The following is an 18730-nucleotide window of genomic DNA, read 5'->3' as shown; positions in this document are numbered from 1 at the left end:
ACGACAAACCGCAGCACCGCCCGCCGGCGGGGCTCATGTCTCTCTCCGCCTGGAGCCGCTGTGCGCATGCGCGGGGCGGAATCGAAAGCGGTCGGCCAAAGTCGGGAACAGTAGAAAAGGACGACGGGGAGCCCGTCCGTCCCCATCGAGGCGGCCGGGCGGGGTTTCTGAGGCGAAAGGGGCGCTCCCGGACCGATAGGGTGGAGGGACTATTTTGTTTTGGTGGGGGTGAGGCGGCGCCGGTTTGTGTGAATAGGTGGGGGTGGGGGAGGGGCTGTATCAATCCGCGGGAGGCGGCGGCGGGAGGAGGTGGAGGTCAGTCAGTCAGTCAGTCAGGGAGAGGGAGAGAGAGGATTAAAGAGGCGAATAAAACCCACCCCCCCCCCTCTGGAGAGCTGAGAGAGATCGAGACCCAGAGCGAGAGAGGCTCCGAAAAAACCCCCGCAGGGAGGGAGAAAGGAATCGAGTCGGAAAAGGGAGCGAGGCCCCGGATCGCGGCCGGAACGCGAAGGCCCGAGGCGGACACCGAGCGTCGAGTGAGGGAGAGAAGCGGGGATGAAGTTCCAATACAAGGAGGAGCATCTCTTCGAGAAGAGGCGCTCCGAGGGCGAGAAGATCCGCAAGAAATACCCGGACCGGGTCCCGGTTAGTGCCGACTCCCCCTTAACTAGTCTAACTAGCTTAACAACCTGACTCTCTCTCTCCCCCCCCCGCTCAGCTGTCAAACACTTAATTAGCGTAACCAGGGACCTGGTAACCAACTTAACTAATGCGCAGACTTCTGTAACCAGCTGCTAAACAGGTTAACTAATGTAACCAACCTAACTAACCGAAGGGTTTATATAAACAATCTAACTAACAAGTTGATATAACCAGTTGTTAAGTGGCCTAATGAGCTGTGAAACCGGTTGCTAACCAGCCTAACTAATAGATTGGTGTAACCCACCGCTAACCAGCCTAACTAATAGACAGATTGGTGTAACCCACTGCTAACCAGCCTAACTAATAGACAGATTGGTGTAACCCACCGCTAACCAGCCTAACTAATAGATTGGTGTAACCCACCGCTAACCAGCCTAACTAATAGACAGATTGGTGTAACCCACCGCTAACCAGCCTGACTAATAGATGGATTGATGTAACCGACTACTAACCAGCCTAGCCAATGTACAGCTTGATGTAACCAGCTGTTAAGAAGTCTAACTAACATGCAGACAACTGTAACTAGCTAATTAATGTACAGCCTCCTGTAATTAGCTTCTAACCAGGATAACTAACGCACAGGCTGATCTGCCTGCTGCTAACTAGCCAAACTAACACACAGCTTGGTATGAGCGGCTGCGGACTTGTCGTGAGCCTTGGAGATTATTAATAAATTAGTACAACAAAAATCTGAGCTACCAGTTACAGACCTGAATAAACTAATTAGTGTAATGAGTGTGATGGTATCTTATAAACGGGCTGTGGATGCTCTCGATAAAACCGATTTTAAAATGGGGCAGCCCACTCGACTCTGAATCAAGAGGGATCTATGTCTCGAGGCAGATATAACCTGAACTGACTCCAGCGCGGCGCTGTCGGCGCTGAGGGAGGGGGCGCGGCGCTGAGGTCACGTCTGTCCCCTCAGGTGGACATAAAAGATCCTGCGGCCACTGTTGGAAGAGGAGGGGCACTCCCTTTTGGTTTTTTTCATCCAATGGGTTTTGGGCTCTGGAGCTCACCGCCTGAAAGGGTAGTAGAGGCAGAAACCCTTGACTCATTAAAAAATGTGCCTGGTTATGCAGCCTGCAGGAATACGGACCAAATGCTAGACAGTGGGGTTAGGCTGGGCGACTCATTTGTTGGGCAGAGTGGCGCCTCTCTGTGCCATAAACTTCCATGGTACTCTGGCCAATATTTAGCTCGGTGAACACTGAAGAATTGGTTATTATCGCATTGATGTTTGTGGAATCTTGCTCTGCATCAGCTGGCTGTCTTGTTTCTATGTTCCAGGATCACTACACTTCAAAAGCATTTCAGTGGATGTAAAACGCTTAGGACATTCGGAGGTTATGAATGACTCTGTAGAAATACAAAGTGGAGTAGAGGCCATAATCAGATCAGTCATGATCTTATCGAATGACAGAGTAGGCTCAAGGGGCTGAATGGCCCACTCCCATTTATTGTGGTTTTATGTATTCTAACCGGCTGTGCTTTTCCAGCAAGTGCTTTAACATCAGTAAAATGCGCTGCGTTGCTGCAGCATATTTCTGTTTTTAAAGAGAGCCCTCTCGCTTGCCACCGTCCTGTCAGTCTGTCAGCAGTCCATGTAGACTGGAGCAGACAGTTTCACAGTCGGGGTGTATTCCAGTGACAGATGTAGCTTCCTCAGATTTTAAAATCTTGTCATGTGGCAACGTCAACACAATCCCCGTAAACTGGTTAGGCATCGAATTCTGAATGTTGCCCATCAATCCATGTCTGGTGACCTCGTCTGCCAACCTTGTTAATGCTGCAACCGCACAGTATAAATCCAGTGGACAGGCTGTAACCTGCCCACTGCTTGTGATCTTGGCAGGCGGAAAGTTAGCGCCCTCTGGGAACTGTCCTCCTGATGTAGTCCTGATCTCTGCTGGTGTCGCCATTTCCTGTGGCTTTAGCAGCAGAAGCACTGTGACAGAAATCTGTGCCAGTAAGAGGAAATACACAGGATGCCTGGGAGTAACATGAATTTGTAATAGGAGGGCTTTATACCACATTGCGTCTGATTGCGGAGAATTCTTCAACTGCAGTATGTGTGTGTGTGTGTGTCTGCCCACACAGAGCCAATAGGGCTCCTAGTCTCTACACAGTCATTGCAGCACAGGCAGGAGCTATTCGATCCATGTTCTTACAGTTACGTTAAATGAATAACTGGTGATCCATGTTGTATTGTGAAACGGTGATGCTTTAGCAAGTTTGACTGTGGTTAGATCCCAGGTCTGACCCCCTGTCCTCTCTCTCTGCCCCAGCTCCCTACCTCCGTACCTACCATGTGTTTTTAAATTTGCGTAAAAATCAACTCTAGTGAGTGAAGAGCCAATGGCAGGCAAAGCTGTCTAAATTTGGCAATTTGTGCTCCCGTGTTTGGTGGGGATTGACACACAGAGAATGGAACTAAAAGTGCACCGGAATTCATTGGAAGCTCGGATGGTTGTGCCTTCGACTCCGACTGTGGGTTCACTTGGCTCTCCTAGGCTGATGCTGCAGTGCAGTGCAGCACATCAGAGATGTTAAACCTAGCCCATCCTCGCCCTCTCGGGCAAATGTAAACTATCCTGTGGTACCATTTGAAGAGCATGTGAGCTCTCCCCTGGGTCCTGTCCAGACGAGCCGGCTGTTAATCTGTTGTTTGTGGGATCTTGCTGTGTGCAGTTGGCAGCTGTGCTCCTCTTCACCAGTCACTTGGCTCTAATTCAAGTTTTTCTTTTTTGGATGTGAAACCAGGAAATTGATGACAAAGTGTGCTGATGGACACTTCAAATCCAGCCCTGTCATTACAGCTGGCTGAGCTACTGAAATAAAAACAAAAAGCTAAAAGCTACTGCGGATGCTGGAAATCCAAAACAAAAACAGAATTACCTGGAAAAACTCAGCAGGTCTAGTGGGCTTGTAATCCAGGGGCCCAAGTTAATGTCCTGGGGACGTGGGTTTAAATCCTACCATGGGAACTGGTGGAATATAAATAAGGCTAGTCTTAGTAATGGCGACCATTACAATCATCATCGATTGTTGTATAAACCCACCTGGTTCACGGATGTCCTTTAGGGAAGGTCTGGTCTGGCCTACATGTGACTCCAGACCCACAACAGTGCTGTTGACTCTTAACTCCCCCTCTGAAATAGCCTAGCAAGCCACTCAGTTCAAAGGCAGTAGGGATGGGCAACCAAAAGTTGGCCTTGCCAGCGACACCCACATCCCATGAAAGAATAAATATTAAATGAACACTCTAATCCTTCTGCTAATCACTTGATTAATAACCAGGGGGAGTAGATTTCAAGGGGTTGAGTGTAAGGCCTGATATCGATGTGATTTCGGGGGTGAATGTTGGTGTAACCCAGTTTCCGGGCGGATGGTTTCTCATTTAAACCATCTTGCTCCTTGCTCTAGTTCCATCCATGGGTTTTAATAATGAGTAAATGGTTTACCGGTAGCTGTAGAGTAAACCCTGAAGATAGGGTACACAACTCATTCAGAAGTGGAAGAGAAACAATCTTGAAAATGAAAACAAAAATACCTGGAAAAACTCAGGTCTGACAGCATCTGCGGAGAGGAACGCAGTTAACGTTTCGAGTCCGTATGACTCCTCAACAGAACTAAGGCTCTGTCCTTTTGAATAGTCATACGGACTCAAAACGTTAACTGCATTACTCTCCGCAGATGCTGTCAGACCTGAGTTTTTCCAGGCATTTTTGTTTTTGTTTTGGATTTCCAGCATCCGCAGGTTTTTTGCTTTTAATCTTGAAAGTAAGTTTGCCGGTTCAATAGGTTAGCTTTACTGGGCGGTAGATCCGTTATACTCCAGGGGGATATAGCTGCAGGGTTGTTTTTGAGTTTGCAACTTTCTCTAATGGGTTCTGCTTTTAGCTTCTGTAGTTCCTGTAATTGAGAACCCGGGCAGTGGTTTCAGTTTCCATGGGCTGCTCTACAAACTTCCGAGGAAGTCATTCTATTTTCTGCTTCGCGTTGGTCATTGTACAGCTGTGACTGCAGGAGGTGAAGCTAAAAAAAGGGTGTGAAAGAGACAGCAGTGTCTGCAGCAAGCTGGAGGAAGCTGAGCCATGGTGAAAGGTCAGAATTGCAGAAGGCACTCACTGGGCTGGTGGCTATTGTCCTAATGACTGTGGCCAGGGTGCAGACGTTATCTCGGGCAGGATGCAGTGTCTCAGGTTGCAGCTTGGTTTACAGTTTCCAGGCTCACAAAAGGAGTAGCAACTGGTGTCATTGTTGGAGTGTCACAATTTGGCCCATCACTCTCACTACTGACACGCTGATTTCTGGTTAGACTTAGCACTTTGATAAGATTTGAACATTTTGATATTTTAAACTGGATTGTGAAGTTAGGAGGAAAAACCCTTAATAGTATCCCTATTGATACTTTCCCTCATCTTTACTCACTGTCTCCGTGTCTGTCTAAATTAGCAACTTGCAACTAGGAAAGGTGCTGGACAGCTGAATAGCCTGGGCAGTACTGGTCCAGCCCAACAGGAGTATCTTGCATGTCGAAGAGTGCAGGTCCACTGAATGTCAGCCCTTCCAAAAACTGGAATTGAGCAAAAAAGATGTCAGCAGTGTTTACAAGGCTGGTAATTGGGGCCTGCATACTTTACAGAAATCATACCCGATGTTCTTAATCATTTCAAATCACTGCAAGCTCAAGTGATGGGCCCTGGAACCATCAGCACAGCACCCTGGTGGAATGCAGCTCGAAAATGCTGTCCTCCAGGTGCAACCCAGGCGGATACTCCAGTTGTGCTCCTGTCTCCCTGGCAGGGTTTGAATCAACTTGGTATGGTTTTTTTTTGAAAAACAGAGAAAATGGGGCCCAGTCCCTTCACCGAACATCGTGTTCGCACAATCTCCACCAGCCCTTGCAGCAGGCAGCATGTTTCCCTAATTCTGTGATCAAATGATTCGCGTTCATTATGTACCTCAGGTATCTCGGTCTTTGGTTTGTAAACTGGAAAGACAACTTTAAAGGTGGGGATTATTTTAATGCTTCTGTTTTGCATGTGCAGGTGATCGTGGAGAAAGCTCCAAAGGCCAGGATAGGGGACCTTGACAAGAAGAAGTACCTCGTGCCATCTGACCTGACAGGTAAACCGTCGCTGCCTGTGTCTTCCTGCCTGTCCCTCCACAGGCACAATATCTGTTTAGTACCAGGAATGTTCAGGGGTTGTTGAGTTCAGGTCTGTTGAGGCTGCACTCACCAGCATATCTTTGATCAGGCCACGAAAGTGAGCAATGTTTAATTCTCAACCCTATTTGAAGTGTTTAGTGGCTCTGTTTAAACTCCAGCTGTTTATCTGCGAGGCTGCATTAATGTGGGATCTTTTTCTTAATTTGAGCTGCTCGAGTTTATTCCCTGGAAGAGAAATCATTAAAAAATGTTGTGGGTGTCGCTGTCAAGGCCAGCGTTTATTGCCTATCCCATTTCAGAGGGCAGCCATATCACAGTGGGTCATGAGTCACATGTAGGCCGGACCGGATAATATTGGCATTAGTGAACCTAGGTTTTTATGACGATTGATAACAGTTTCATGGTCACCATTACTGAGACTAGCTTTCAGTTCCAGATCTTTATTATTAATAAAGCTGGTTGAGTTCCACCAGCTGCCGTAGAGGGATTTGAACCCTGTGCCCTAGGATTACTAACCCAGTGACATTACATTACCACTATGTCGCTGTCTCCCTCGAAATCAAGGCCTGGAAAACATTAAGCATACAAGTGGGATTCTCTTGGATTGAACCAAAATGGCTGCCAGGAATTTGCTGCTTTGTGTAGTACAGGTACCCTGAACTAGCTCAGGAGCGAAGGAGGTAACTACTCCTTAAATATGCAGTCTCCCTGGGATGAAGGTTCGGCAGGTTTTGTTGGTAAAGGTGTGTTTGTCCTCTTTCTCTGCTAAAAGTTTACTGAACCCCAGCTCGAGCTGCAACAAGCACCTACTAGTGTTTTAATTGAATGATATACTGAAAAGTGATTGCTTCTGCCAAGTCTGCGCTGTGACTATCTATGACCTGCACTCTTTGCTGAGTTGTATATCTGTGTGCGCGTCAGTGCTGTACTCCCTCTGCCATGTTCTTGGACAGTCTTGACACAGTGTGTGGCATATGTTGGTGCAAGGCCCCTTCCTCAGTATTTCAGGGCTGCAGCATTTGCCGATTGGTGGATCACTTTTTATGGATCTGTTTTTGACATCATCTGCATCGAGTTCCTGGATCGATTTCAATGTCTCTGCCTAGCCCATAAATTGCCTAGTTCCAATCTGGCATTGTGTGATATAATTGTGTAATATGTGCTTCTGAAACACTGGAAAAGCAAGACATGAAAAGCAGAGGCTGTTAATGTTGGAACTGCAAAATGAAAAACACAGCAGACCAGTCAGCAGCCTCCTTTGAGCATCCAGACAAATAACCCTTTCCTCTCTAGACCTGTGCATAAGACGTAGGAGCAGAAGTAGGCCATTCGGCCCATCGAGTCAGCTCCGCCATTCAATGAGATCATGGCTGTTCTGATAATCCTCAACTCCATTTCCTGCCCTTTCCCCATACCCCTTGATTCCCTTACTGATTAAAAATCTGTCTATCTCGGCTTTGAATATCCTTAATGACCCAGCCCCGACAGCCCTCTGTCGTAAAGAATTCCACAGATTCACTACCCTCCGAGAGAAGAAATTCCTCCTCATGTCTGTTTTAAATGGGCTCCCCCTTACTCTGAGACTATGCCCTCTGGTCCTAGACTCTCCCACAAGGGGAAACCACCTCTCAGCATCTACCCTGTCAAGCCCCCTAAGAATCTGAAGAAGAGTCATACAGACTTGAAACGTTAATTGTTTTCTCTCCACAGATGCTGCTAACTCTTTTTCTGTCAACAGATGCTGTTAGACCTGCTAAGTTTTTCCAGCATTTTCTGTTTTTGTTTGATTTCCAGCATCTGCAGTATTTTGCTTTTTCCCCCTAAGAATCTTATGTTTCAATAAGGCCGCCTTTCCTTCTAAATTCCAATGAATACAGGACCAACCTACTCAACCTTTCCTCATAACAGAATCCCTCCATACCTGGGATCAACCTAGTGAACCTTCTCTGTACTGCCTCTAATGCCAGTATATCTTTCCTTTAGATAAGGGGACCAAAACCGTTCGCAGTATTCTAGGTGTGGTCTAACTAGCGCCTTATGTAGTTTTAGCAAGACTTCCCTATTTTTATACTCCATTCCCTTTGAAATAAAGGCCAACATTCCATTTGCCTTTCCTATTACCTGTTGAGCTTGTATGTTAGCTATTTGGGAATTCTGCACAAGGACTCCCAAATCCCTCTGTGCTACAGCTTTCTGCAGTCTTTTTCCATTTAAAAAAATATTCAGCTCCTCTATTCTTCCTGCCAAAGTGCATAACCTCGTGTTTCCACATACTCCATCTGCCATGTTTTTGCCCACTCATTTAACCTGTCTATATCCCTCTGTAGGCTCCTTGTGTCATCCTCACCACTTGCCTTCCCACCTATTTTTTCTGTGCCATCTGCAAACTTGGCGATAGTACATTCACTTCCCTCATCCAAGTCATTCATATATATTGCGCTGCCTTGATTTCAGGAGCGCTGCACAGTCCCAGGCTCAGCAGCTGGGAGGGAGGATGAAACAGATGCTTTCTCACAGAAAATAAGAAGGGTGAGGGAGGCAGGAGAGTTTTTCCCTTTTTGTGCACCCCAAGATTTTTAAATTTGCAACCATCACTGGCTGAGGTGCTGACAGTATAACTCCACAAGCGTGCTCTTCACCTTGCAGCCTTTGTGTGTTTGCCTAGACACTGAGAATCAGCAGGATGTTCAAAGCTGGAAGGTATCGCTTCCAAGTGTTGCCCTGCCCTTGCCTGAAGTCCAGTAATTGTAGCTAAGCCCATTGAGGAAGCTGGTGCCTTCTTAGGAACTGGTTCAGTGTCATCGTAGCACTGTGTTTTGATTCGTTTCTGCTCACTCCTTTTTGTTCTGTCTTTCTGCAGTTGGACAGTTCTACTTCCTGATTCGAAAGCGCATTCACCTGAGAGCTGAGGATGCCCTCTTCTTTTTTGTAAACAATGTCATTCCACCAACCAGTGCAACCATGGGGCAGCTCTACCAGGTCAGTAATAGAAAGCTGGATTACAGGCTTGTCTGGACTGCTGCTTACATTTAAAAGCTCTTTGTTTGAGTCAACAGTGCACGTCATGATTAAACCTGGGGACTTTCTTGCTCTGTGCCACACTAGGGAATTCACCGATTGACCTAAAGGCAGGTAAAGGGTGTTGAAGAGTTCTTTGTTTTGTAGAGAAAAAAAAAAGCACCCACATACAAAGTAAATCCCTGAACAAAATCTGTCCACCAAAGGCTGTGATATCCTTTCCAGCTAATTCCCGTGGAAGGTTTTTGCGAAACTGTTTTAAGCTCAGCTTTCCGGATGTAAGGTGGCCTCCTTATCGCAGTGTTTCGTATTACGCAGGATTGTGATCAGACGTGACAGCCAGGTCCCAGCAACAGGGCTGTTGGGGGTGTAGGTATTTGAGCTGCTCCGCCTTGTGCTCACTGTTAGCTGTGGCCCAGCGGGTAGCACACTTGCCTCTGATCACCAGCTCATAACTTCAAGTCCAGAGAGCTGAGTATAAAATCTGGCACCGAGGGAGCGCTGCACTATCGGAGGAGCCATTTCTCAGATAAGACGTTAAACTGAGGCCTTGTCTGCTTGTCTCAAACAGACCCCACAGCACCACTTGAGTGCAGGGGACTTCTCCTCAGTGACCCAGCCAATATTTATCCCTCTGCCAGTGTCACTAAAACTGGATTATCTGACCATCAGAATGCTGATAGTGGGAACTTGCTTGTGTGCAAACTGCTGGTTACAGCAGCAACTGAAATTCAAAGGCCAAGAGCTTTCAGACAGCCTGAGGTTGTGAAAGGTGCTATATAAATGCAGATCTTCCACCCCCCCTCCCCCAAATTCTCCATCTGGCCCACTCTTATCAGACGTGGGATATTTCAAAAAATTCCCCAGCTTGCAAACTGGTGTGAAACTTTTAGTGTGGGTATGAAGAACAGTAGGTGCAGGGAGCCTGAAGACCAGCCTGATCCAGTCTTTCTTTTTCTTTCCCCATTTTGTTCCTCAGGAGCATCATGAAGAGGATTTCTTTTTGTACATCGCTTACAGTGATGAGAGCGTTTACGGAATATAACGCCTGCATCGCTGCTGATGGCTTCGGAGGCTGAGCGTTCTCTCGTCCTGCACTTCCTGGTGTGTTCTATAAATGCTGATCTTTTTGTGTTTCTGTCATAACCTGGATAAATGGAGAAGGGCATCAGGGGGAGGGGGAGGGGGAGCGGAAGATGGAGTAATCCTTTTGTTGACTTGTTTTGATTTGTCGAGTTTCTGAGCTCTGCTGTCACTATTTCTGCAGTCCTGCTTTTGCCTCTTTTTTTTTTGGTTCCCTTTTTTTTGTTGGGGGGGGGGAGGGGGGAGGGGGGATCTTTCAACCTCGATTATTGGTTCGCCCATAATGTCAACTCAAAGCTGATTGGATGAATCTTTCGCCAACTGTGCTGTCTAGCTGCCAAAGGACACACCTCATGTACCGTGGAAGCTAATAATAAAACATCAGTACACAGTGTGTCAGTGTTGTTCATTATTTTTCCCTCCGGTGTCTTCCCTTTTGCAGGTTTGGCATGCCTGCACTAGCGCTTGCCCTTGGCTCTGGAGCTGCTCCCTGTGGTCCCAGTGCCGTGTGTTTTTCCCGTATTTTCAAATCCTCACCCTTTTTTTCAATCCTGGTCGTCTCAGCCTTAATTGTACCTGATGCAATGATATTGCCTGCCCTAATAACCTTCAGTAAGGGTGCAGGAGCTTCCCCCCCACTGCTCAGCTCGTGGTCTGGAATTTATAACCCTTTGTTATCATTTATCACGAGCCACTTTATATATAAAAAAAAATCTTTCAGTGCTTAGCACCTTGAGTGGGTTCCTGGGTTCCCTTCCTTTCCCGAGGGGAGGGATTCTTTTTACTTCTGCAACGATGCTGTTAAAATTAAAATTTTAAAGTACACTCCGAAGCATTTCAAATTGAATATTACGGGAAGTGCAATAGAATTTAGCTTTTCTCCACATTTGTTCCACCCTGAGGCGCCTCATTACAATTTGCAATACTCTTGATATTTAAAATATACATCCCATGTCAGGCATACAGCTCAGGGTTCTATGCAGTTTCTAATCCATTGGCGTACTAAAGATGAAACGCCGTAGATGGTAGTCTTTCCCCCCATTGAGCCTCTTGCAGCAGCTCCCACCTACCCTTTGCAGCTGACTGCATTGAGCGGGATTCGAATCTGGAACATATGTGGGTCGCAAAACACGGCAACTTCGGCAAGTTGCCACGTCCCTGTTCTGGGCTAGCGGTTAGGGAAGGAAATTCTGTGAAAGGATTTCAGATGGCGGGTAGTAAGAATAGTTTCTGTTTGGATTCTTATCAGGCTGTGTTTTTTTTTTTTGCTTCAATTTGCCTGCCCTATGCAATTTGGATAATGGAGATCAAAATTTGGGATCCCACTGTCCAGTTGGTACTTCAGTGAAGCGAGGGTGTTGGTCAGCCTGTTCTTTTGAAAACCGAGTTCCAGAGGGCGGTCTGGTTATAGACTGGGCGGAGGCTCGATGGGCTGTGTTGGCAGTATCGCTGCACTGTTGGGGTGTTTAGTCCCACAACGCCAGTCCGGCAAGAGGCTGTAAGTATTACAAGATGGAGGACCCACGGATACAGTAGAAGGTTTTCCTTTTACAGGCTGTGTTTTTTTTTACCAAGCAGATGCACCTGTAAATGCAAAGTTCTCACCCCTATCAAAAAAAACTCTTATTTGGCCGTGAAGTGATGGAGCATGGCTGCTAAGTGCCTCGAACCCATGATCCTTGACATACACTGGAGATTGTAGTTGCTAGTTCACCTGGGTCAAGTTCACTTTCTCGATCTCTGATCTGGGGCGCATCTCTGGCAGGATACAGAAACCGGGTTTTCTCAGGCCGTCACCTACATGTAGTTCATAACAGAGAGATCTGCCTTAACCATCTTGCCTGGAACATGCAGAGGCTTGTAATTTGCACCTATCCCCTTTTTATAGGGGGAGGCGATGGCGTTGTGGTATTGTTGCTGCACTAGTAGTTCAGAGACCCAGGACAATAGTCTGGGGACCTGGGTTTGAATCCTGCCAGGGCAGATGGTGGAATTTAAATTCAATACAAACCTCAAATTAAAGGTCTAACAGTGACTTTGAAACTATTGTCGATTGTTGTAAAAACCCATCTGCTTCACTGTTACCCTCTGGCCTTCGTGTGACTCCAGGTCCACAGCAATGTGGTTGATTCTTAACTGCCCTCTGACGCCACTGAGCTGTATCAAACCGCTACAAAGTCTCAAAAAAGAAATGAATAAAACCGGACGGACCACCTAGCATTGACCTAAGCACCAGGAATGACAACAGCCATCTCAGCCCTATCGACCCTGCAAAGCCCTCCTTACCAATATCTGGGGGCTAGTGACAAAATTGGGAGACCTGCCTCACAGACTAGTCAAGCAACAGCCTGACATAGTCATCCTCACGGAATCATTCCTTACAGATAATGTCCCAGGCACCACCATCACCATCCCTGGGTATGTCCTGTCCCACCGGCAGGATAGACCCATCAGAGATGGTGACACAGTGGTATACAGTCGGTACGGAGTTGTCCTGGGAGTCCTCAACATTGACTCTGGACCCCATAAAGTCTCATGGCATCAGGTCAAACATGGGCAAGGAAACCTCCTGCTGATTACCACGTACCGCCCTCCGTCAGCTGATGAATCAGTGCTTCCTCCATGTTGAACACCACTTGGAGGAAGCACTAAGGGTGGCAAGGGCATGGTGCAGGAGGAAGCTCTGAGGGTGGCAAGGGTGTGGTGCAGGACTTCAATGTCCATCACCAAGAGTGGCTCGGTAGCGCCACTATTGACCAAGCTGGCCAAGTCCTACAGGACATAGCTGTTAGACTGGGCCTGCGGCAGGTGTTGGTAGGAGTGACCACCGCACAGTCGTGGAGACGAAGTACCGCCTTCACATTGAGGATACCCTCCGTGTTTGGTGCTACCGCTGTGCTAAATGGGATAAATTTCAAACAGATCTAGCAGCTCAAGACTGGGCATCCATGCGGCACTGTAGGCCATCAGCAGCAGCAGAATTTTACTCGAACACAATCTGCAACCTCATGGCCCGGCATATCCCCCACTCTACCATTACCATCAAGCCAGGGGATCAACCCTGGTTCAATGAAGAGTGCAGGAGGGCATGCCAGTAGCAGCACCTGGAATACCTAAAAATGAGGTGTCAACCTGGTGAAACTATAACACATGACTTCTTGCATGCCAAACAGCATAAGCAGCAAGGGATAGAGGTAAGCGATCTCACAACCAGATCTAAGCTCTGCAGTCCTGCCACATCCAGTCGTGAATGGTGGTGGACAATTAAACAACTCAGTGGAGGAGGAGGGTCCACAAATATCCCCATCCTCAATGACAGGGGAGCCCAGCACATCAGTGCATTAGATAAGGCTGATAGATGGACCGAGTGGATGATCCATCTTGGCCTCCTCCCAAGGTCCCCAGCATCACAGATGCCACTCTTCAGCCAATTCGATTCACTCCATCAAGACATCAAGAAACAGCTGAAGGCACTGGATACTGCAAAGGCTATGGGCCCTGACAACATAGTACTGAAGATTTGTGCTCCAGAACTTGCTGTGCCCCTAGCCAAGCTGTTCCAGTACAGCTACAACACTGGCATCTACCTGACTGTATGGAAAATTGCCAGGTATGTCCTGTCCACAAAAAGCAGGGCAAATCCAACCCGGCCAATTACCATCCCATCAGTCTTCTCAACAATCAGTAAAGTAATGGAAGGGGTCATCAACAATGCCATCAAGCCGCACTTGCTTAGCAATAACCTGCTCACTGACACCCAGTTTGGGTTCCGCCAGGGCCACTCATCTCCTGACCTCATTACAGCCTTGGTTCAAACAAGGACAAAAGAGCTGAACTAAGGTGAGATGAGAGTGACTGCCCTTGACATCAAGGCAGCATTTGACCGAGTGTGGCATCAAGGAGCCCGAGCAAAACGAGTCAATGGGAATCAGGGGGAAAACTCTCCACTGGTTGGAGGCATACCTAACACAAAGGAAGATGGTTGTGGTTGTTGGAAGTCAGTCATCTCAGCTCCAGGACATCACTGCAGGAGTTCCTCAGGGTAGTGTCCTCGGCCCAACCATCTTCAGCTGCTTCATCAATGACCTTCCTTCCATCACAATGTCAGAAGTGGGGATGTTTGCTGATGATTGCACAATGTTCAGCATGATTCGTGACTCCTCAAATATTGAAGCAGTCCATGTCCAAATGCAGCAAGACATGGACAATATCCAGGCTTGGGCTGACAAGTGTCAAGTAACATTTGCACAAGTGTCAGGCAATGACCACTTCCAACAAGAGAGAATCTAACCATCGTCCCTTGACGTTCAATGACATTACCATCACTCAATCCCTCACTATCAACATCCTGACGGTTCCAGTGACCAGAGACTGAACTGGACTAGCCATATAAATACTGTGGTTACAAAAGCAGGTCGGAGGCTCAGAATCCTGTGACAAGTAACTCACCTCCTGACTCCCCAAAGACTGTCCACCATCTACAAAGGCCACAAGTCAGGAGTGTGATGGAATACTCCCCACTTGCCTGGATGAGTGCAGCTCCTACAACACTCAAGAAGCTTGACACCATCCAGGACAAAGCAGCCTGCTTGATTGGCACCTCATCCACAAACATTCACTCCCTCCACCACAGACGCACAGTGGCAGCAGTGTGTACCATCTACAAGATGCATAGCAGGAATTCACCAAGACTCCTTAGACAGCACCTTCCAAACCCACAACCATTACAATCTGGAAGGACAAGGGCAGCAGATAGATGGGAACACCAACACCTGGAAGTTCCCCTCCAAGTCACTTGCCATCCTGACTTGGAAATATATCACCGTTCCTTCACTGTTGCTGGGACAAAGTCCTGGAACTCCCTAACAGCGCTGTGGATGTACCTACACCACGGGCTGCAGTGGTTCAAGAAGGCAGCTCACCACCACCTTCTCAAGGGGCAATTAGGGATGGGCAACAAATGCTGGCCCAGCCAGCGATGCGTTATAAGACGAACTGCAAAATGCGTGTTTTTATTGATGAACGCGACCTGTGTCTGGTTGGAATTTGTAACCTGCTGCTGGCCTGACCAGCTCCACTTCAGATCTGTCAAACACTGGATCCGTGGAATGCGTCTGCTGCCATGATGGAACCTCAGGATCGCGGTGCAGAAAGAGGCCGTTCAGCCCATCGAGTCTGCGCTGGCTCTCCGCATGAGCAGCCCACCCAGTGCCTTTCCCCTGCTTTTCCCCTGATACTCTGCACATTCTTCCTTTTCAGATAACAGTACCCTTTTGAATGCCTCGATTGAACCTGCCTCCACCACGCTCTCAGGTGGTGCATCCCAAGCCCTAACCACTCGCTGCTTGAAAAAGTCTTCCCTCCTATCGTTTTTGCTGCTTTTGCCAACTAAGTTAAGTCGGTGCCCCCCTCGATCTCGACCCCTACACTAGTGGGAGCAGTTTCTCCCTTTCTACTCTGTCGAGGCCGCTCAGCATTTTGAATACCTCTACCAAATCTCCTCTCAGCCTTCTCCAATCTACCTTCATAACTGAAGTTCCTGGAACCATTCTCGTGAATCTTTTCCGCACTCTCTCTAATACCTTCACATCCTTCCTAAAGTGTGGCGCCCAGAACTGGTCGCAATACTCCAGCTGAGGCCAAACTAATGACTATACAAATTCAACCCTTGCACTCTACGCCCCTACAAATAAAGCCCAGGATACTGTATGCTTTATTAATAGCTCCCTCAACCTGTCCTGCCACCTTCAATGATTCCTCCACATAAATAATGAACAAAACTGTCCCATTGAAAATGATTGAAGTGGACTCTGGTGAGGCCAGTGTGGGCAGGCATGGGGGCGGAGAACAAATCTCTGCCTCCCAAAGAAGAGACCCATAGGCAGGTGAAGAAGTTAAATAGAGGGAGAACGGAGCTATACTGAGCTCAGGCACAGTGCCCTACCCCTCATTGCCTCCCCATTTCTTGTGAAGACTCTCACCGGGTTCATTGTTCCTTGGTACGTTCTCCATGACTGAACAAGGGCACGTGGCCACATCCGATGAATTAAATTTTAAAAAAATTCAGCCCCCGCCCCGCTCTCCCACCTATCATCGCTGGCCCTGGTCTCCATCTTGCTTTCCCAGTCTTCGTTCTATGTGCCTTATTATCCTGATGAAAATCTATCGATCTCTGCTTTGAGACCTCAAACGTTGTATTTGCTCAAGCAAAGTTCACTTCCATGTCAAATGAGCTTATCCGCTATTTCATCGTTTTTGGGTGACCTAGCCAAGTCCAGGAGTGGAGCGGGTACATAAAAGGAGATTGAACAGCAAACAGGTATGTAAAAAGGCCATTGAGCTGCGATTGACCTCACCATTTCAGCTTTCACAACCTGGTTTTGATCTAATTTCCTGTATTCTGGGATACGGGTGACTGCCACCCTCACTATCCAAGTGCCTATTTGACTGAGTGGCTTAGAGTGGCAGCATGGGGACTCTGCTTGGATTCTCACCTGGATTTTTAAAAATTCATTTGCGGGATGTGGGCATCGCTGGCTGGGCCCAGCATTTATTGCCCATCCCTAATTGCCCCTTGAGAAGGTGGTGGTGAGCTGCTGCCTTCTTGAACCGCTGCAGTCCCTGTGGTGTAGGTACACCCACCGTGCTGTTAGGGAGGGAGTTCCAGGATTTTGACCCAGCGACAGAGAAGGAACGGCCGATATATTTCCAAGTCAGGATGGTGAGTGACTTGGAGGGGAACTTCCAGGTGGTGGTGTTCCCATCTATCTGCTGCCCTTGTCCTTCTAGATGGTAGAGGCCGTGGGTTTGGAAGGCGCTGTCTAAGGAGCCTTGGTGAGTTCCTGCAGTGCATCTTGTAGATGGTACACGCTGCTGCTACTGTGCGTCGGTGGTGGAGGGAGTGAATGTTTGCGGATGAGGTGACAATCAAGCGGGGCTGCTTTGTCCTGGATGGTGTCGAGCTTCTAGAGTGTTGTAGGAGCTGCACTCATCCAGGCAAGTGGAGGGTATTCCATCACACTCCTGACTTGTGCCTTGTAGATGGTGGACAGGCTTTGGGGGGGTCAGGAGGTGAGTTACTCATTGCAGGATTCCCAAAACACAGTTCCAATGCGTAGGGACAAGACCTGGGACCCTTGACAAATATTTCCTTGCAAAATGCTGGTGCCCTGCGTGAGCTTGTGCAACTGAAACACAAACTGCAGATTGAACCCGAGAACTACCCAGCCTGAAATGATAACAGGGAAAGCTTCCAATGCTCAGCAGGTCTGGCAGCATCTGTGGGGAGAGGAAAAGAGTTAATGTTTTCAGGCCTGTGACCTTTCATCAGCCTTCCTCAGTCTGTATGGCTGAAATCAATCTGGCATCTTGAGCAACTTCCCTTTTTCCCTTTCCCACCATTGGTGGCCGTGCCTTAAGTTGCCTGGGCCCCAATCTCTGGAAGCCTCTTCCTAAACCCCACTATCCTCTTTAACAATGCTCCTTTAAAACCTTCTTCCAGTTGTCCCAATATCTGTAGTTTGGCATCAACTTGGCTACAAGAGCAGGTCAGAGACTGGGAATTCTACGGTGAGTAACTCACCTCCTGACTCCCCAAAGCCTGTCCACCATCTACAAGGCACAAACAAAGGAGTGTGATGGAATGCTCTCCACTTGCCTGGATGAGTGCAGCTCCAACAACACTCAGAAAACTTGACACCATCCAGGGCAAAGCAGCCAACTTCATCGGCACCCCATGCACCACCTTAAACATTCACCCCCCTCACCACTGTCACACAGTAGCAGCAGTGTGTACCATCTACAAGATGCACTGCAGCAACTCACCAAGGCTCCTTTGATAGCACCTTCTAACCACACGACCGCTACCAAATAGAAGGACAAGGGCAGCAGATAGATGGGGAACACCACCACCTGGAAGTTCCCCTCCAAGCCACTCACCATCCTGACTTGGAAATATATCGGCCGTTCCTTCACTGTCGCTGGGTGAAAATCCTGGCACTCCCTAACAGCGCTGTGGGTGTAACAACAGGACTGTGGGTGTACCCACACCATATACCTGCACCGCATGGATTGCAGTGGTCCAAGAAGGTGGCTCACCACCACCTTCTCAAGGGCAGTTAAGAGTGGGCAACACATGCTAGCTGAGACTGCTACCCCCTCACGCTGTGAAAGAATTAAAAAAACTCATCTGTGCCATTCCGGGATGTTTCTATCCCAGGGCAGCGGCGGTGATCGACAACCTAACCACATCACTGCCCTTCAGAGAGATTCATGAACCAAGGGAGGATTGGCTGTGCAGAATGCTGCAGGACTAAGCCCGCGTTACAATGACGTGTATGCGCTGCGGACTGGTGCATGAGGATGCAGTGATGTGAATGAACTTTACAGAACTCTGCAACTTGAACCATTGCTGTGGTCGCAACCGATTCTGTTGCCAAGGATTCCAATTCTTACTGACCCAAATGACAATAGGACATTGTGACTTCACTGACCCTGAAGGCAAGGCTCTCCTCCCTGTCCCCTGGCCAATGAAGGAACCTTTACAATTGTAAAAGCCTGTGGGAACCAGCCAGTCACGCAGCAGGACAGAAGATATTGGACGAACATCTGTCTCCAGGGGTAACTTTCATTTTTTAAACCCTCCTTCATTGTTTGGCCTCTTTCTCTATCAGTTCTTACCATCAGGGTGGTGTGTGTCTTGGAGGGGAACTTCCGGGTGGTGGTGTTCCCATGTGTCTGCTGCCCTTGTCC

The 18730-nt window shown here is 48.0% G+C and overlaps 1 protein-coding gene across 1 annotated transcript; it reads left to right on the top strand.

Moving 5' to 3' along the window:
- The first annotated feature begins 100 nt into the window (after window positions 1-100).
- Window positions 101-10373, top strand: LOC144674281 (gamma-aminobutyric acid receptor-associated protein). The gene is made up of 4 exons (XM_078535706.1): window positions 101-645; window positions 5757-5835; window positions 8739-8857; window positions 9876-10373. Exons 1-4 carry the CDS (start codon window positions 556-558, stop codon window positions 9939-9941), a joined length of 354 nt encoding a protein of 117 aa, XP_078391832.1. The 5' UTR covers window positions 101-555; the 3' UTR covers window positions 9942-10373.
- The last annotated feature ends 8357 nt before the right edge of the window (window positions 10374-18730 follow it).

The sequence above is a fragment of the Cetorhinus maximus genome, unplaced genomic scaffold, assembly GCF_964194155.1.
Source record: "Cetorhinus maximus unplaced genomic scaffold, sCetMax3.hap1.1 HAP1_SCAFFOLD_605, whole genome shotgun sequence".
NCBI classification, from domain to species: Eukaryota; Metazoa; Chordata; class Chondrichthyes; order Lamniformes; family Cetorhinidae; genus Cetorhinus; species Cetorhinus maximus.
Note: the sequence above shows the minus strand (reverse complement) of the source record. Positions and strands in the feature narration are given on the sequence as shown.